Source organism: Idiotropiscis lumnitzeri, chromosome 18 (genome assembly GCF_059441095.1).
Source record: "Idiotropiscis lumnitzeri isolate Australia: NSW breed Sydney's pygmy pipehorse chromosome 18, RoL_Ilum_1.0, whole genome shotgun sequence".
NCBI lineage: Eukaryota > Metazoa > Chordata > Actinopteri > Syngnathiformes > Syngnathidae > Idiotropiscis > Idiotropiscis lumnitzeri.
Genome location: NC_142408.1, coordinates 11,087,300 through 11,104,139, shown reverse-complemented (window position 1 = coordinate 11,104,139; position 16,840 = coordinate 11,087,300). Strand labels below are relative to the sequence as shown.

The window sequence follows — 16,840 nt, the reverse complement described above, 5'->3', positions numbered from 1 at the left end:
GCAAACAAAAACTTAAATATATAGACGGAATTGGGAAATGCTCATGTTGTGTAAGTAAAATGTGCCAATTAACAGCAAATGATTGCTCACAAAGAATACAAATTTATGTACAAAACTTGTAATGGTATTTTTTTAGACCAATCGCAAATGTTTATCCAGTATTTCCCACACACGTTTTTTACCCTACCGAGCAAATTCAAAATAAACGTAGAACAGTCTCTGACAGACTCCCACAGGTGACGCATTTCACATCGTACATTCGTCCGCTCGTGAAGTCGACTCTTCGTGACGTCACAGCCGGCTTGTGGAACCCCGCCCCTGCGGGGAACGCGCACTGGCACTCACGCACCAGACGCGACGGAACTCACGCAAAACACACGCACACACAGCAGGTAAGTCAATGAACGTCTTTACATTCAACTATTTCCCTCCGAGTTCAGTTACCTCGTTGCTAAAATGCTACAATGACGCGTGCTAACGTGTGAATGATTTTTAAGCGCATTTTAGGACGTCATGTTTGTTGTCAATGTCTGTAAGTGTCGTTAAATTAATGTTTGACTCGCGGCTAGGGCATCATCGGAGTCAGGAAAGAGCATTTTGGAATGTGTTTCTAAATATTTACATTAAGCAAGAAGTGATCGATGGTCACTGAAAAAGCAATGATTTGCTCGTATGACGCCCCGCACCTCGTTAATTGCTGTGTGCCAGCCTGCGGGATGATTGAAACCGGTAATAATGATGACGATGATGATGATGATGATGACGATGATGATGGTGATGATAATAACAAGAATAACAGTGCATTCTATCAGTTGTTTCAGAAGGTTTGAAGCCGATAAAAACTAACAAACCCTTCCTCAAAAATAATTACAACCAACAATAGAAAAAAAAGTCAAAATGAAATAATAAAAATATATATATATATTGTGAAAAAAATCTAACCTATTATAACCTTGCAAAAAAACACAGCTTACCTCGGTGCAGCTTAGCTCAGTGCAGAATGGTCTGCCAAGTTTCTAAACAACTGCAGCTAGACTAGCACCTACATAAAAATCAGGAGACGGCAACATTTTCCCATGCGGCATCAACAAAAATGTAATCCTTTGTGTTTATGGCACACAGAAGGGCGAGTCGAGTGGCCGCCGGTTGTCGCTTCATTCTTCTTCCAAGCGTGGGGTAGCCAGATGCATCGCTTGATGAGCTCGGCGGCAGCCAGGCTGCAACCACTGACCGCGGCCCCGTGGATGTCCCGTTGCAGTCTGGTCCAGAGAGGACGCAGGACAAAGTCGGCGGCCGCTGCAGCTGAAACAATTCTCAACGGCACCAACAGAAACTACGTGGATGAAATGTATCAGGCGTGGCTGCAGGAGCCCGCCAGCGTGCACGAGGTACACAAACTTTGTCGCCCTTCGTTGGGGAATTACCTGACCAACTCCACTTCTCATATACCACCACTGACACAATTATATAAATGACCAATATAAGGCTGCAACTATCGAATATTTTGGTATTCTGATAGCCTACTGAAATTCTATCGAATAATATTCAAGTATTCTGATCAAATAAAAAGTTTTTTTGGGCTTGTTAGAGCACAGCCACTCACTGCCAGAAACAACAAAACAAAAGCATGCCAAAGCATTGATGCCCATGTGATTATCTGGTAAGATTTTATTTGGAAATTGGCCTTTTCACCACATTGGCGGCACGTTCTTGTCATGGGGAGCATGAAGAATTGTTGCGGCTGACTTGTTTTCCTGCCAGGGCACACCAAATAAATGGGTACTCGAGATGGAAAAAAAATTTCCTCAAGTATTTTTTTTTTTTGATTGAGGCACATGAATTACACCCCAAGAGTCGACTAATACAATACATTCCAACTTCATTTGTGCATTTCACATACCACACAAAACGCAATAAAAATGCACACAAGTGTACAATGGCTTTGCTGCCTGGTGTTGGATGTTATTGTCACGCTCGGTGGCTTTTGTGAATTTTTATCATGCGGCCCATCGACATGCCGCACTTCCTGTTTGGCCACTGACTGGCCAAAAGATCCTTCAGGAATGCGGACGACTTTTCATTTGACGTGTCAAAGACTTCAGAGAGCATCAATGCAATCACACCACAAAATGTTAATAAAATGGAGAAGGCCATGCTGTGCGTTGCGTCTACTTTTAAAATGTCCTCTGTCAGCACAGCAGGGCTCTTAGTTTGAGATCCAACATACCAGAAGAAGGATTTTTTTTGTTTTTTATGAGTTGCTGGTCAAGCAATTCATGTTCTAGCGGCAGACAAATATTAACATTGAGTCTTAATGAATACATGAATATCATGACATCTCCACTGCCAAAAAACAAATTTCCACTCCAGTCCTGCTGGTGGCAGTGATGCGCACTGACCTCATTACAAATCAGCTCCTTTTTCAACTCTATTGCACAATTAGAAATGTATATTTTTGTATTTTTTAAAATGTATTTTGGCAACCTGGTGGATGAGTGGTTTGTGCATCCGCCTCACAGACAATCATGTTTTGTCTTTTTTCCCCCCCCTCAGTAGATGATCGTGAATGGAAGCATTGTAAACACCATCCTTTAAAACTGATAAGAGCAACCTCTGCCTTGTTTTGTTGGGGGGGGTACTCAAACAATAAATCAGTCACCTATGGAAAACATCAAGATAGCAAGGTCTTTGTAAAAACGAAATTAAATCTGTCTTGCAAATTTGACACAATATCTAAGAGTGTTTGAATGATGAAATAAAATTGCTAAGTCGATCAGATGAGACTTAAAAATCGTGACAATCCCCTCTCAAAAGCCTTGGGTAGCTGCTTATGTATCCCACAAAGTCATCGAGGGGCTTTCCCACGCCGCAACAACTAAGTGCTCTAATTCGGCCAAGTGCGCGAGAAAAATGGCAGGATGGATGGATTTTGGGCTATGTGTCGCACTTCCCTCGAGCACATCAATAAATCATCGATTGTAACATTCCATCAAAATATGTGAAAGCCTGTCGTTTGTCTCCGTGCAGTCATGGGACGTTGTTTTCCGTAACGCGCACGCCACCCACCAAGGCCCGCCGCCCCTTCAAGGGACGTTTCCGCTGAACGCCGAGCCTGATGTGGAGAAGCTGGTGGGAGACCATCTGGCTGTCCACACACTCATACGCACCTACCAGGTACACTGGATCCCATTTATTATGACCAACAATATGTCACAAAGGGACCTTATTGTTGGTGCAGGTGCGAGGACATCACATCGCCAATTTGGACCCTCTGGAAATCAGCTGTGTGGACCTGGATGATGCCCCGTGTAGCATCGGCTCCCAGAAAGTGGGTGAGGGACCTTTTATTAATTTGGATTTATTCATCTATTTTCTATAACTTGCCATTTGTCTTGTGATGATATCATATTTCTCAAATCACTGTCACGGCAAGGCTGGCAATATTAGTGAGAAGCACGTTAGTTGAGCTCATCTACTGGAAATGTAATGCAACATTTTTGGATATGTGACTTCCTCACTGGTCCCAGTATGGGGGGCCAAATTGTTCATTTTTGCGTCCCTCTGGACACAAAGCGCTTAACGCGTGGCCCCCTTTGCTACACTGACAAAAACAACACAATAAAGCGATTAGCATGGTATGTTTCCATAGTGTCCCTCGGGGAGATAACAATTGACATTGTACACCGCTTTTAAAAAGGGTTGCCATGTTTGAAGTCATCAACATGCTTGCTGTGGTCCGAACACAGAGACTTCTCGGAGACTCGAGTCTTATCTTGATTAAGTCATTACTTTGAGGACGTGGGCTTGCTTTGTGAAAACTTGACGTCTTACACTTTGAACCACATGACTTGGCGAGTCTTGTCTGTTTAAATGTGAGACTCTTGAAAAGAAACGACTTGACTCAATTTGCTTGGACTTTAGTGATGAGGGACTTGTGGCTTTTGCTACAGAAACTTGGGACGGGACTTGCTTGAAAGTTGAAAGGTAAGACTTTAGACTTGTGACTTACAGGCACCGTACATGACTAAGTCCCATTTCTTTGTTATAATTCAGTCGGAACTTTGCTTGTTCATTATGACTCTGACTGCGTATGTGTGAGAGGTGCACCCCATGATGCCTCGTCAGCATCAGGTTCAAAGGTTGCTTATCAGCGTCTTCTTGGATGTACTGTAATGCAATTATATTGCGTCTGCGGAAGGTGGGGGTTAAAGTCTAACGTGGTTTGAAATAACATGAGTTGAAGCGACCATCTTGTACTAACCCCGCATTCCGCTCCCCCTCATCCCCCCCGCCTGCTGGCAGTACAAGTTTCTTATCTGAGGTCCACACGCAGGATTGTGATAAACACAGGGTGGCCGCCAGCAAGAAGACAGACAAACAGAAGTGTCACTGCTTCATATGGTTCCTAATATTGTGACCTGACTTCACATATGACACGCCAATAGTTTCCAACTCTGAGGCCGTGCTCCTCAACTGGAAAAAGGTCGGTTGCAAAGTCCTGCCTAAGGTGGAAGAGTTGAAGAGCCGCTGTTGATCCCCTTTCCCTACCTCAGCAAAGTCTTGTGCAAGATCGCAGATACAAGCAGCCAAATTTAGTGACAGTAAGAAGCTTGGTCATTTGGAAGGTTCTCATAGGGGAGCCACTGCACCTCCAAAATTGAAGCTATGTTCCAGAAATGGAAGGTTGCGGGCGCCAGGATGAGAGGAGGTCCTCCTTGTGATGAAGGAGTTAAGGTATCTCGGGGGTTCTGTTCACCAGTGAAAAAAAATTTACCGGTCCAAGTATGTCAACAATCACAGATACTAGCGGGTTGCATTTGCACCTTTATTTCAACAGGTTTGTCCCATTGAGATTAAGAGCCTCTTTTTCTAGAGGGACATAACCAAGCTTGGTAGCAGCAAAAACTCAAAATTGGAGCCATACAAATAGAGACAACATACTATCGACAATGCAGAAAACTTCGAGATTAGGTGAAGACTTTGGTCACCCAGGAGGGAGTCGGAGTAGAGTGCCTCGATGGTTCGATGTTTTGGCCATGTCAGAAAGGAACGAGACCCATGGGAAGAACGCAAATATTATGACTGGCCTCACTGTAACGAAGCTGCCTCTCGCCGGCAGGTTCTTATGGTCTGGATCATTCCGACTTGGACAAGATGTTTCGCCTTCCCAAAACCACTTTCATCGGCGGCAACCACGATGCCTTACCACTCAGGGAGATCATTCGACGCCTCGAGGTAACAAGCCCTAAATTGCTGCACCCACTAAGAAATAAAAACTACCTGGGTTCTGATCATCTGACCTTCAAACCTTCCCGATGTGTAGGAGGCGTACTGCCAGCACATCGGCGTGGAGTACATGTTCATTAATGACGTGCAGCAGTGCCAGTGGATCCGACAGAAGTTCGAGACCCCGGGAATCCTGCAGTTTAGTGCAGAGGAAAAGCGGATCATGCTGACGCGGATGATCCAATCCACCAGGTACGTTCATGTGAACGATGAGATGGTCACGGGAGTGTGACGCAAGATCATGCCACGTCTGTATCGCTTGACAGGTTTGAGGAGTTCCTCCAGAGGAAGTGGTCGTCCGAGAAACGTTTCGGTTTGGAAGGATGCGAGTCGCTCATTCCTGCTCTCAAGACTATCATTGACAAGTCCAGCGCTCGTGGCGTTGAGAGCATCATCATGGGCATGCCGCACAGGTTCTAAAAGAAGCCATAGTTCTTCATCAGCTCTTTGCAAGATGTTTGATGCTTGTGTTTTTGTCCAGAGGGAGGCTCAATGTTCTTGCCAATGTCATCCGCAAGGAACTGGACCAGATCTTCTGCCAGTTTGATCCCAAACTGGAGTCAGCAGATGAGGTCCGGGATTAAAGCATTGTTATCGTGTCTTTGTTCATGAATGCTCACTTCAATTTCCCACATTACTCTCAGGGTTCCGGTGACGTCAAATACCACCTGGGAATGTTCCACAGGAGGATAAACCGCATCAGCAAAAAGTTGGTTACGTTGTCGCTCATGGCTAATCCGTCCCACCTGGAGGCGGTGGACACTGTGGTCCAGGGCAAGACCAAAGCCGAGCAGTTCTACAGCGGAGACACAGATGGCAAGAAGGCAGGTGTCATCAAATGCGCCATCTCCGCCGTCTGAAGGCAGCATTTTTCTTATGCTTTGATGTTTCTTTAGGTGATGTCCATCCTTATTCATGGTGATGCAGCGTTTGCCGGTCAGGGCATCGTCTATGAGACCTTCCACTTGTCAGACCTGCCGTCGTACACCACGCATGGCACCGTGCACGTGGTGGTCAACAACCAGGTGCCACATTCACGCCTCACCTCCGACATTTCCCTTTTACTGAGAGAATTCTTTTTAGGAACGTGCAACATCAATAGTTTGTCTTTTTAGTGAATGAAGGAGTGCAACGGGAACAGTTTGAAAAATCTGAATGGATATGCTACTAGAATTAGAATTAGAATTAGAAATCCCTTTATTGTCATTGTACTCAAGTGTGCAACGAGATTAGAGGGCTCCCCTCTCCAGTGCAATACAACAATAATACAGACAAATATATAAATTAGATAAATAAATAAGAGAGTGCAATGGAATTTAGTACTGAATAGGGTATAGAAAAACACATCACAATGCTGTTCTGCAAGGTAAGGGTGTTCTCGTGTGTGTGTGAGAGTTCAGAATGGAGATGGCTCTCGGAAAGAAACTGTTTCTCAGTCTATTGGTCCTCGATTTGATGCATCTGTAGCGCCTGCCAGAGGGCATCAGGTCGAACAGGTGTGAGTTTGGGTGGGTATTGTCTTTGACGATGTTGAGAGCCCTTCTGAGGCACCGGGCGGTGTAGATGTCCGATAGTGAGGGGAGAGGGCAGCCAATAATCCTTTGCGCTGTTTTGACTGTCCTCTGGAGCCTCACTCTGTCCGCCTCAGTGCAGCCGCTGTACCAGGTGGAGACACAGTACGTCAGCAGGCTCTCGATGGACGCTTTTGATGCAGAGGCTGAGCTGCACTGCATATACATATACTTGTATATGTATTTGTATATATTTATTTTTTAAATGTATAAAGGGACAGTGCATATTAATTACAGTTTCCCGTAAATATGACAGATTGTAGCCAATGGCTAATTTTCATCTGTTGTCTCTGTGGCAGGTTGATATTAGAGTAAAAAAAAGAAAACAACATGCAAGTTTAAAATACAGTACCGGTTCAAAGAACAAAATGTACATGATAATGAACAACCATAAAAACATTGAATGCAACCAAGTATGACTTGTAAAGTGCTGCAGTGGTAACTTTCATACATGTTGAAGAGCTATAGTGCAAAGTGTTTGACTGTTTAATTGCAACGTGTGAGTCAGCTGATGTCTCAAGTAGTAAAATCTGCACTTCAGTAATCTACACAAATGTTTTATTTATTATGGCATTTAAAAACACTTTTGATGAGTTAGGTTATACCAAATACAGTGGAACCTCGGTTCTCGACCATAATCCGTCCCAGAACCCTGTTGGAAAAGCGATTTGTTCAAACACCGAAATCATTCCTTTGCTGCTTGCACTGACTTTCATTGGAGGCATGATTAGGGGCTAAAACACTTCGTACACCTATATAAAACGCGAGAGCAAAACGCAGCACGTCCGCACGCGACAACAGTTCCCGTACGCCGCTCAGCATCCCACCCTCGCGTACACACTCACGCACTCACGCGTCGTACCGGCGTTCGAACTCCGATTTTTGTTCGAACTACGAAGCAAGTATTTCTCGAATTTTTTGTTCGGACTCCGATTTGTTCGAACTGTGAGTCGTTCGAAAACCGAGGTTCCACTGTATATCTAAAGTTAGAGAGATTAAATGTGATGTGATTCATTAATCGTTTTAGTTGTTGTCTGAACTGCAACTGTGAGTCCAACATATCTGCTCTACAACCTCGATTCTTGGTCCTTGCACAAATATGCTAACATTTCTATAAGCGCATCCCATAATTGAAAAGAACATACAGTCTTTGTCACATTAAGATGAAAATGAGAATGTTCTAGCCAGTTTCACACCTCAGACATGGCGACTGGTAGATATTGTGCAGCTTGATTTGTTTTTTCGGACTAGGTGTGTGGCCAGAGCACCAAGTACGGTAGTTGCAGCTCCTTTGTTCTGTGTGAGAAGCCGAATCGCTCTATCATATTACATACTGTCATTGCAACTGCACTTGGTTGCAGTGGAACTTAATTTGTTGCGAGACAACATTCGGATATGGAAACATTTGAGAAACAAAGCTTTGATTGCCACTGAAATAAATGGACTTTTGGTGAATTGAAGCCTAGTGCGTATACCGAGGCAATATTTCTTTGAATTTTCTATTGCTACACCATTTGCATATATGTTCATATAGAGTCGATTTGAGAAGAAAAAAAAAAAGTGAAAATGATGGCAGGTGTAACAAACTGACCTGGAGGGCTGGATCTGGCCCACAGGCCTTGGGTTAGACACCTGCGCTCTAGCTGACCAGCTTGTTGCGACACAGATCGGCTTCACCACGGATCCCAGAATGGCTCGTTCGTCCGCGTATCCCACAGACGTGGCTCGCGTGGTCAACGCGCCCATCTTCCACGTCAACGCCGACGACCCGGAGGCCGTCACGTACGTGTGCGACGTGGCGGCCGAATGGAGGAACACCTTCCACAAAGACGTGGTGGTGGACCTGGTAGGTGACCAGTACCTCGGGATGGTTCTCGTCTCTAAAACGAATTTTGAAAACATAAGCGTGTGTTCAGGTTTGCTACCGGCGAAACGGTCACAACGAGATGGACGAGCCCATGTTCACGCAGCCGCTGATGTACAAGCAGATCAAGAAGCAGAAGAGCGTCCTGCACAAGTTGGCGCAGAAACTTATTGGAGAAACAGTGGTCACCGTGCAGGAGTACGAGGTAAATGTCTTGTACGTACGCTCGATGTTTCAGGTTTGAGTCGCGAGTCGGGTTTCCCTACTTTTGTGCTAGTCTTAATCTTCACGTTTGAAGCCAGTTACAAGTAACTGTGTCAAAAATCAAGCAAGTCGAGTTGAGTCCAGTGGTCCAGTCCACCTGGTTTAAGCAGGTCCCAAGTCCACTCATACAATCTTGCCCAAATCTGTACTTCTGTTCGACAGCTGTCCTAACACATCCGCATTCACATGGCTTTTAACAGTCTCAAAACACTATATGCATTTTTCTTCTTATTGAAACACCTAAAATGCCAGAGGGCCCATTTTGTGTCTCAGGAAGAAGTGGCCAAGTACGACGCCATGTGTGAGAAAGCTTACGCTCGCTCGAAAGATGAGAAGATCCTACACATCAAACACTGGCTGGACTCGCCCTGGCCTGGTGAGACTTTTTCACGCCAACAACATTGATTCTTATTTTTACAATACAATACAATACAACTTTATTTATACAGCACATTTCACAACAGCTGAAGCAGTAACAAGGCACTTTACATATGGTGTAATATAAATTAGCCGGAAATGAGGACACAAATTAAAACAAACACAAATGTCGGCCCACAAATGTTGAGTCAAAAACTAAAGAGTAAAAATGAGTCTTCAAAGGAATTTTAGAAGTGGACACAGAGGGGGCTTGCCTAACATTTCATGGAAGCGGGAATGACAGAAGAGTCTCCACCCCATCTGAGGCTGCGCTTAGTCCTCGGCACCACCAGCATTGTAGTATCTCGTTGTATCTCTCGCCCAAAAAGCCCGAATCGTCAGCGACAGCCTCTCCGTTTTGACTCGCATCCAGTCAGCGCACCCATCCCGACCGTGCACAGACAACGATGAACAAATCATACTCCAAGCCTTATCGGTGCTTTCGGAGTGAGGATGCCAAGTGACCTTCACCTGGTGCCCAAGTCACTGTGGTATAGTCGGCAATGAGTTGGCAGACGCCCAGGCGAGGCAGGGGACGGACGCTGACCAAACCAGTCGACCACCATTATGACTCCGCTAAAGCAGCCATTCGGAGAGCGACAAGGGGCGGCCCGGCGTCCCATGAACGCACCCGGCGGAACTACAATGATAGAGGAGAGAAAGTCAATCGTCTCGCAGAACAACACGTCGAGAGGAGGGACCAGGTGACCACCCCAGCCTCAAATATTGGCTAGCCAAGATCGACCGAGCTACGGACACAATCTGCAGAAAATGCGACTTGGGCGACGAAACTGCCGAGCACGTCATCTATGATTGCCCGCGCATCCACAGGCCGCCTGCTTCCACTTCTTCGATTCAAATGTAATTCTTCTCGAATTTTTATCGTTTTGTTTCGATGTCTTGCTAGATTTCTTCACAGCGGATGGCCGTCCAAAAACTATGAGCTGTCAGTCCACTGGCCTCACTGAGGACGAGCTTTGCCACATTGGCCAGGTGGCCGCCTCTGTCCCCGTGGAAGACTTCACGATCCACCCAGGTACTAAATGCTTTTAATTGTGATCATGTTTCAAGTTGGTTTCAGGTTGAAGACTTTTTGCATGTCAGATAAGATTCTGTTGTCATTGCGGTTTGATTCTTATCCAGTTCAGGTGTGAGTCTTGACATTTTTTTGGTTTCACCTTTGAATGGGATTAAAGTATTTCAAGTGTCAGGTTTGACATGTTTGACATTTCAGCGTCGTATTTGAGGTTTGAGTCTTGACATGTTTCAACTCTGACTAGTCATGTTTCGGGTTTGAGTCTTGTCATGCGTTAGCTTTGAGACTTGATGTGGGAGATGTTGTTTTAGGTTTGAGTCTTTTTGTGTTTCAGCTTTTGACATGTTTCAGGTTGTCTTGTCAAGTCTTGTCATGCTTGAGGTTTGTGTGTCAGGTTTAAGTCGGTGGTGTTTCATGTTTGAGTTTTGTGCCGTTTCAGGTCTGAGTCGGATCCTGAAAGGCCGAGAAGGTCTGGTGAAGCAGCGCCTGTGCGACTGGTCGCTGGCTGAATACATGGCCTTTGGCTCTCTGCTCAAACGAGGCGTCCACGTTCGTCTCAGTGGTCAGGATGTGGAGAGGGGAACCTTCAGGTCAATCGAACTACAGAATCGCCAAAAATGTTCCAGCGGTCAGCATCCAACTTGTTTTGTTTCATTTGCATCTCAGCCATCGGCATCACGTTCTTCATGACCAAAACGTGGACAAGAAGATTTGCATCCCCATGAACCACATCTCCAGCGACCAAGCCACATATACCGTTTGCAACAGCTCGTTGTCAGAATATGGAGTCCTGGGTGAGTACTGCTTAGACATTCTTGGCTCCCGACCCGAGCGTTATCCCTAACTCAATTCACAAGCCACAAACACCCTTACCACCCAACTCTAAACCTAGTCCCAAACCCGACACCCTAACCATTAAATACTAACCGTAACGCTCCACCCTAATTATAAATCTAAGCCCTGACTCAAATCGCAAACCACAAACAACTAATCCTCCAAAATCTCATAACCCTGAACCTCCGCCATGTCCTTGTTCTCCTCAGGTTTCGAATTAGGCTTTGCCATGGCCAACCCCAACGCGTTGATTCTGTGGGAAGCCCAGTTTGGAGACTTCCACAACACGGCTCAGTGCATCATCGATCAGTTCATCAGCTCAGGACAAGCCAAGTGGGTCCGACAGAATGGCATTGTGTTGCTGCTCCCCCACGGCATGGAGGGAATGGTACGTTCCAAGTGTGTTTGTTTGCAGCCTTACTCTCATTTTTGCATTTCAAACTAAATCCTGAATTTCAAGTTGCACAGCTTCACTAAAGCACCGCCTTTTGCCTTTTGGTTGAAAAGGAGAAAAAAATACATGTTTACATGTTGTTTTGCATTTTCATCCATTGTGGGTGGTTCTTTAACACATCCTCTCCAATAAACGGGCTTTACTGGAACCGCAAACGCTTGTATTTAATTGCTAATGATGGTGCCTCAGGGTCCCGAGCACTCGTCAGCCCGCCCTGAAAGATTTCTCCAGATGTGCAACGACGACCCAGATGTGTTTCCGGTGAGTTTGTGTCTGCTCTTAGTGCCCATGTCGCCTGGTTGACTTCAGTAAATCTCAGTTTTCATTTCGCTGGACTTCTCAGAAACAGCACGACGACTTTGCCGTTCGGCAGCTGTACGACTGCAACTGGGTGGTAGTCAACTGCTCCACTCCCGCCAACTATTTCCACGTTCTCCGCCGGCAGATCCTGTTGCCTTTCAGGAAGCCGGTCAGTGGCTCCGTTACTTCACTCTACCTTGAACCCAAAACAAGAACCCCCTAACTTGATGCGAAACCCTGGACCATAACAGAACCATGGTCCCTAATGCGAAAATGAATCTGAACCCAAACACCAACCTGAACTGTAACACCGTAAAGATGACCCGTAATCTTCCAACCCTGAACCCTAAAACTAACCAACTCCCTGACTCTAACTCCAAACCCCGAACTTAACCCCGGATTCATATCCTTTCTCTCATGACAGCTTATCGTGTTCACTCCAAAGTCGCTGCTGCGCCACCCGGAGGCTCGGTCCAGTTTTGACCTCATGCTGCCAGGTGAGCAAGTGAAAGAACTCTTCTTTGTGTAGGTTGTGTTCCCTCACCACTACATCGGAAGTTTGCCGTTGTTTGTCTCGTTCAAATTTGTTGTGAGTATAAGAAATGATCTTTTCTTGACCCGCTGAGTGTAAATTCAGGTTATACCCTTGAGTGCCCTCCATGTAATCCACGATGCATCGAACATGAATGCCTGATGCTAATTCAATATATGCCATGATGTGTTACGTACAAAAGGTTTGTTTCTCTGTTATTATTTGATTTTTGGTGTCACAGAAATTATTGTGTTGTGGTAAGGAAAATACTTTATTTATTGACTGAACGGTCCAATATGTAAAGTACAAATTGCGATGTAGTGATTCGTGAGATGGTAATGAGTTAAATATTCTGAACGCAGTCTCTTTTCTCTAAATAATTGACACTGCCCTACTCTATATACCTACCACATAGTGATTAGGGAAACCTTTCGCTGTCCCTGCTACAGGAACGCACTTCAGGCGTGTGATCCCAGACGAGGGTCCGGCGTCCACCCAATGCACAGGCGTAAAGCGAATCGTGTTCTGCAGTGGAAAGATTTACTATGACCTCCATCGCGAGCGTAACAAGCGACACCTGGACACCACAGTGGCGCTGGTCCGTGTGGAGCAGGTACGGCCTCACCGGATCTACCACGTCACCTCGGCTATCCAAGTGTCAGGGTTCTGACTTGTGACTGGTCATCGCAGCTGTCGCCGTTTCCGTTTGACCTGCTGAGGACTGAGACGGAGCGCTACGCCCAGGCCGATTTGGTATGGTGTCAAGAAGAGCACAAGAATCAGGGCTACTACGATTATGTCAAGCCCCGCCTCCAGACGACTGTTGGCCACTCCCGACCCATTTGGTGAGCGGGCAATCTAACACTTAACCCAAACCTTTACTACTACTGAAACCCAGTCCTAGCCCCAAACCTAAACCTTACTGTTACCTGTAACCACGTTACTAACTCATAACCCTGAACTCAGTCTTAACTCTGAACCTGACCCTAACCCTTCGTCCCAACCACAAATCCCTAACCTTGAATTCCAACCCTAACTGTGAATTGAACCCCTAACCCTGCACTCCTAATTATTTCCCTACGACCATAACTGTACCTCAAACAAAACCCAGAGCCTAACCGCTTGGTTGTGGGTGTTCTGTCAGGTACGCTGGGCGAGATCCTGCAGCTGCCCCAGCGACTGGAAACAAACAAACCCACCTGACAGAGTTGCAACGTCTCCTCAACACCACCTTTGACCTCAATGCCTTCTCAGGAAACCACCGCTGACTTCCTCCAATGTCCTTGAGCCGCTCTCAGGGTCCACCATCACGACCTTGCGTAGCATCGCCGTAAACATGCAAATATGTTCATCTGCACAATCATAGACTGGAAACCACACAAGAACTTTTTAAAGAGACTTTTTATTATCGTTTCATGTGATGTTATTCTTCTCCAACCTGAATCAATTATTCTTCACGATAATTTTTTTTTTTACTGAAATACTCGCAATAACTATCAGTAATTACTAATCACTACTAGGATGCAGTGTAGTAAGAAAAATAGTGAACCCCTCTTTATTTCGGGACATACGTTCCAGAGCCACTTGTGATGCGTGAAAATCTGTCACATCATACCACTTTTAGCGAATGAAATGAAGACTCTCCAAATAAGAGGCAAAAATGACTCAAGCTGTTTATCACTCCCAGATAAAACAAAGGACAAAACACACATCGTATATTTAAAATGCCAAAATGTGCCAACTGAGCATGTCAGTCTATCTGATGAAGGTTACCTAGCTTAATATAATGTAAGACACCATCAACAGGCTAACATCAATTTGCAAAGTTATTACAATGCTTGGTGTTCAATATGAAAGTGAAATATTTTTTGACAGCCTTAACTGTAGTCCAAGGGACAATTCTCAGGGATTTGTTGCTTTTTTAAAAAAACAAAAAACCACACATTTTATGATGTGAATAATCATGGACATAGATAACAAGTTTGACTTTTGATGTGAAGACAAATGAATGTAATTTTTTTAATGTTGCACTTGTGACGCCACCAATTAAACAATGTTCTTGAGAAATGTTGCAGGTGTTAGGTTATCCTAGCCCCATTGACCACTGGTGTGAATGCATATGTGCTTAATTGTGACGGTTGGCCTGTGACCAGTCCAGTTTAGGTTTAATGGAGACGCTAATTGTTCTCAGGTGTGAATGTGCCCATGAATGCCAGGGTGACCCCCACTTCTCGCTCAAAATCATCTTGAATATTGACTGCAGGTGACCAGATGGATGGTTAAGGTTGGAACGATGTAATTTAGTTTTCTAGCACGAGAGGGCAGCATACGTCAAGTTGAGGCTCGTAGTTGAGCAAGGAGCAAGAAAAAAGACACTAAGGCCGACGCTTGTTTGATTGTCTTATTTGTTTTTTTGCTTCATGTTGCGAGACAAAATTTTAATACAATCGAGCTTCAGATATGCCGTATCTGGAACTCGCCGACATTACTCACTTTGCCACACCCCATAAAGGTACACCCAAATGGATTTGGTTTAATTAAACTTGATAGGCTCTTTGTTTCTTTGCATTTTCTTTATTTGTTTTACTTATATTTTAAGATACTGTGCTATTCGTCTTCATAAAATTGTGTTTTGTGGGGTTGGAACGCAATAATGTCATTATCATCATCATCAGTATCATCGTTATGGTTATCACATGTCAATTCATATCAATTGGTAAATTTGATGTCATATACTAGTGTCTTGAGAGAAACGCTTCGTCCCAAAGTAATTTCTACTTAAAATGTTTTCAGGTTCTCTCATGACGACATTCATTACATGTCTTTAAAGGTCGTTAGAGGTTATTGTTATTTGACTCCCATTACCCCTTCTTCCCTCCTCCCTTCCTAGCCTCCTGTTTGCTTCCTCATTCCCTTCTCTGGCCCCCTTGTAACCTTTCCTCCTCCCTTACCCCCCCCCCCCCCCCCACAAAAAAAAAAAAACCTCTATTCCCCGTCCCCCTCCTAGTCAGTCATGTTGTGTGTTATTCTAGGTCATGAGCATCAGCCATTTCCCTGGAATGTTCCAGCGCTTGCCAAAGCCTTCCCATTGGAATGCACACACACACGCACGCACCCAAACAAGACCAGGAAGCAGGCGTGCGCGCTGCTCACCATGGCAACCGACTGCTCCGAGTGTGTGCGCGGACGTCGTGTGTGTGCTTCGTTGTGACAAATAGCGAAAAATCATCCCTAAATATTCCACCTTTCTCCTCGCCTTCCCTGATAGAGGTTCAGCCCAAAGAGTCGAACCGCCACCAACTTCCCCCTCGACCCCCCGCCCCTTTCTCACTGCTTGTTTTGTTTTAAGTGACATTGTGTAATGACTGCAGTAGGTCGCCACTATGCGGCAGGTCGTTGGGGGGCGGGGGTGACGAGGGGGAGGGGGCTGATATGATAGTGTGGAGAGGAAAATGAAGAAATGGGAAATCTCTGCACCTGTTTCCACGGCAACCCAGCTCTGAAAAACACTAATGGGTTGCGACATCTCTCTCTCTCTCTCTCTCTCTCTCTCTCTCTCTCTCTCTCTCTCTCTCTCTCACGTACACACGTCTACAAAAAGACACACACATACTTCGACAAACACTCTTGGAAGGACCAATTCAACAACATTGCACTTGCAAGGCCGGGCTAAAGGACTTCAAAAAACACACGCACACACGTTTGCAAGGACACTAGCATACAGGGGCATACGACACACCTCAAAAGCAAAGCACACTTGTAAGTACTACAACACACACAGCTCTGCAAATAAAATAATTTGTAAGGACACAAACAAGCGACAAAAAATTCTACAAAAAGACACAAACACCTCAACAACAAGAATGTTTGCACAAGCTCACAAACACACAATCCTGTAATAGAAGACACGGACACACACTAGTAAGGACTACATGACGCATGGTCATATATACGTCTACAACAATACACACTTGTACGTACTACAACACATGCGACACACACACATTTACAATAAGACATACTGTAAGGACTACAACGCGCACTCGCACACACGCGCGCGCGCACTCGCACGCACGCACACACGTTTATTTGACTTGATGCACATTTGTAGGGGAAAAAACACGCGCGACAACACACACCCACGCACATTATGGATAAGTAATGTGAACGAATCTTTACAAATATTTTCGAGGATTTATTTTTTTAATTTTAATCCCCAAACTGTCAGTACCTTCCCAAGATGGCAAAAGTAAAGACGCACGGCAAGTACCTGAACATTTCC

General features: G+C 45.1%; 1 protein-coding gene across 2 annotated transcripts; it reads left to right on the top strand.

The window, feature by feature from the left end:
- The first annotated feature begins 244 nt into the window (after positions 1–244).
- Positions 245–15,115, top strand: ogdhb (oxoglutarate dehydrogenase b). Of its 2 annotated transcripts, XM_088281758.1 has the most exons (23): positions 245–392; positions 1,123–1,388; positions 3,028–3,174; positions 3,239–3,332; positions 5,120–5,235; positions 5,324–5,478; positions 5,553–5,699; positions 5,768–5,858; positions 5,931–6,110; positions 6,183–6,311; positions 8,524–8,703; positions 8,774–8,926; positions 9,259–9,361; positions 10,310–10,438; positions 10,878–11,028; positions 11,105–11,232; positions 11,482–11,660; positions 11,916–11,987; positions 12,070–12,195; positions 12,451–12,523; positions 13,008–13,171; positions 13,249–13,403; positions 13,703–15,115. In XM_088281758.1, exons 2-23 carry the CDS (start codon positions 1,185–1,187, stop codon positions 13,824–13,826), a joined length of 3,000 nt encoding a protein of 999 aa, XP_088137884.1. In that variant the 5' UTR covers positions 245–392; positions 1,123–1,184; the 3' UTR covers positions 13,827–15,115. The 2 variants fall into 2 exon arrangements, with proteins under 2 accessions (XP_088137884.1, XP_088137885.1); XM_088281759.1 differs by lacking the exons at positions 245–392; positions 1,123–1,388; positions 3,028–3,174 and having other exon boundaries at positions 3,239–3,328.
- The last annotated feature ends 1,725 nt before the right edge of the window (positions 15,116–16,840 follow it).